This window comes from Impatiens glandulifera, chromosome 5 (genome assembly GCF_907164915.1).
Source record: "Impatiens glandulifera chromosome 5, dImpGla2.1, whole genome shotgun sequence".
Taxonomy (NCBI): Eukaryota; Viridiplantae; Streptophyta; class Magnoliopsida; order Ericales; family Balsaminaceae; genus Impatiens; species Impatiens glandulifera.
Genome location: NC_061866.1, coordinates 14,577,237 through 14,580,139, shown reverse-complemented (window position 1 = coordinate 14,580,139; position 2,903 = coordinate 14,577,237). Strand labels below are relative to the sequence as shown.

At 36.6% G+C, this 2,903-nt stretch overlaps 1 protein-coding gene across 1 annotated transcript; it reads right to left on the bottom strand.

The window, feature by feature from the left end:
* Positions 1-672: 672 nt before the first annotated feature.
* Positions 673-2,136, bottom strand: LOC124938836 (fasciclin-like arabinogalactan protein 1). The gene has a single exon (XM_047479357.1). The coding sequence runs from the start codon at positions 2,021-2,023 to the stop codon at positions 779-781; it is 1,245 nt and encodes a 414-aa protein (XP_047335313.1). The 5' UTR covers positions 2,024-2,136; the 3' UTR covers positions 673-778.
* Between the last annotated feature and the right edge of the window lie 767 nt (positions 2,137-2,903).

The following is a 2,903-nucleotide window of genomic DNA, read 5'->3' as shown; positions in this document are numbered from 1 at the left end:
ATTTTTTGAAAAATAGTTTTATATTGGCACATGGGATTAAAACAAATAATTTGTTAGTAACGAGTATAAATCCAATTCAAAATTAATTAAATTTCAAACTATTTTAAATTAATAAATTTAAATGCAACAAATAAATCAAAAATTAGATACGAAGGTAACTTATATATATATATATAATGATTGCCGGGTCGAGAGTTGTGATTAATTTGAATATATATGTGAGAGTAAATTGATACTTGGGTCGGATTGTGGGTTGACCCGCCCATAAACTTAAAACGATTAAAAATTAAATTAAAAATGCTATCACATTTTTAGCGTAATATTTTTTTCACGATTTTTTATATTATTACTCGTGCAAATGAACGAGATATGCTAGTAATTAATCATATTTGTATTTATTTTGAAAGTTTAAAAAGAAAAAAAGAAAAGGGTTTAATAATTGAAAGAATATATATGAGGTGATAAATATTATTATTTATAGTTTAAATATCCAAGATCAAACAAGCCCTAATTTATTACATATTTTAATAAATTAATAGCGAATACACTTCCCAATAATATTGGTAAAGTCAACCAGTCTAATAATTATATTATATGTATCAAAGTTACAACCAATTTAAAAAAAACATATAGATAAAATTTGGACAAAGAAATAAGAAAAGCACACCAAGCAAAACAAAATAAGAAATATGGTAGCACAAGCTATAAAGAGTGTTGTTTTTTTAAGCTTACAAATAAAAAGACTGAAATAATAAATGAAAAAAACAAAATTCATAAATTATATATATAATGATAAATTGGCCAACCACAGACCCAAAATCCCTGCAATAAATCTTACACCGCCAAATGATCGAACAGCAGCAACGTTCTTATCCGCCGTCTGATCGGCCGGATCTTCATCTGGGGAAGCGGCAGGTGAATCCGTCGCCGGCGGTGACTTATTTTTCCCCTTCTTTGCTTTCTTCGGCGCCTCCGCCACGGGTTCCGGCGCCGGCGCCGGAGACAAAGTAACATTAAAGAGCTCCATCGGTTGCAGAACTTTGTTGATGGTGTAAATCGCCAGCGGCCTTTTCTGAACCAAAGTTCCGGTTATCTTCGCGGTCACAACCTTCGTCTTCAACGTCACGTCCTGACCGACATTCTGCACCTCGAAATCAAATTTGTTTGCTCCATCCGTGGCAAGCGTGTTCATGAGTCCGTTGTCGGATTTTATGTTAGGCATCGTGAGAAAAACAGGAACGCCGTGGAATTCAAGCAATGACTGTTTGTGATCTTCAGATAAATTATGGTATTTGGGTAAGAAATTCTTGAAAGCATCGTCGGCTGGACAGAAAACCGTCAAACCGCCTTCGATATTGTCGGCGAACATCTTCTCGGCATCGGGTTCGGCGATAAGTGCGTCGGCGAAGGCCTTGCAACCGTGAGCCGACATAACCGAAGTGAGATTGATCTGGGTTGGAGCCGGGGTAGGCGCTTCGGCTTCAGGGGAAGTCAGGATATTACTGATCTGAATAACGGAAATATTATATGGAATCTCCTGTAAAATCTTGACGTAGAACGCGGATATATCATTACCCTCAGGGGAAAATGCGACCTTTCCTCCCTTGAGATCGGTTATGTTGACGAATCCGGACGAGCCAGAAGCAGAACCGGTGGCTTGAAACATGGTGGCGGAGAGGACAGTGCTGTTTGTGATTTTATGGAGCTTTTCTGCGCCGAAGTAATCTAGGATGACGTGAAAAGAGAGAACGTTTTTGATAGAATCGATTGAGAGGTGTTTGGCTAGAAGATCTGACATGGCGGCGTTGTCGACGGCGCAGACCGTGATTGTCTGTCGGTCGTTGATATCATCGGCGAGGTGAGTGACGGTCAGGTAGTGATTGAAGGTGGAGAATTGAGGGAATTTGTCGAGTATTTTCGTCACATTGTTTGCTTCGCTGCTCGAGCTAGATAGTAAGATTAATACCAACACTACTACCATGGCCACTGTCGGCCCGGCGCCGGCGGTCGGAACTACCTGCATTCTATTTGTTTCTATAGATCTATAGAGAGAAGATAGAGAGAGAATTGGTCAATAGTACTTTCTCGAGCAATGAGCTAATGTAATTTCGTATATATTGTATGAATGAATGATACAGCTGGACATGAACTAATAATAATGCTTTATTTATTATGGTGGCTTCGGCTTCACAACACATATTACTAATTTACAGATTTAGTAGTGTAAATGCTTAAATTATTCTATTTATGGGTTATTTAAATAAATAAATCCAAATTATGTTTACATTATGTTTACATTATGTGGGTTTTTGGGTGGAAAGTGAAATAGAAAAGAAAAAAAGAAAAAAAAAGGGTAAGAAGGTTTGGGAACAGCCCATGTGGTATGGACATGAGGGTACCAGAAATCAAGGTAGCAAGCTATAAGGTTAAAGAAGTTTGTATCAACTGCGGTGGGGTGCACTCTAATTTTCGTGCACGTTGTTGATCTACCATTCATACACCACCACCGGGGGTCAAAGGCTGGCTAGGTTGTTTCTCGTGGGATACCTTAACTCGCGCAAACGAAAGCGATTGTTTCTACTAGGGAAAGGGGACTGATAATGTCAGTGTGTGTCACTTTTTTGTTTTTATTTTAACATGCAAATCTTTTATCATGTTTTTTTCTTAATTAATTACTAGTGGTTATTTTATTTTTATTTGTTGTCGGAAAGATTTCACACGGAAAAAAAATACAATCAATTAAATGAGTTCTACATTGGCTTTAAAATTGGGCTGATTTTTGTTTTTGTTTTTTATCTACTTTTTATTTTTAAATGACTAATTGTTATTAATTAAAATCAAAGATAAACAAACTTTTGTTCTAATAAAACAAAAAATAAACAAGTCTTAAGACAAAAACAATC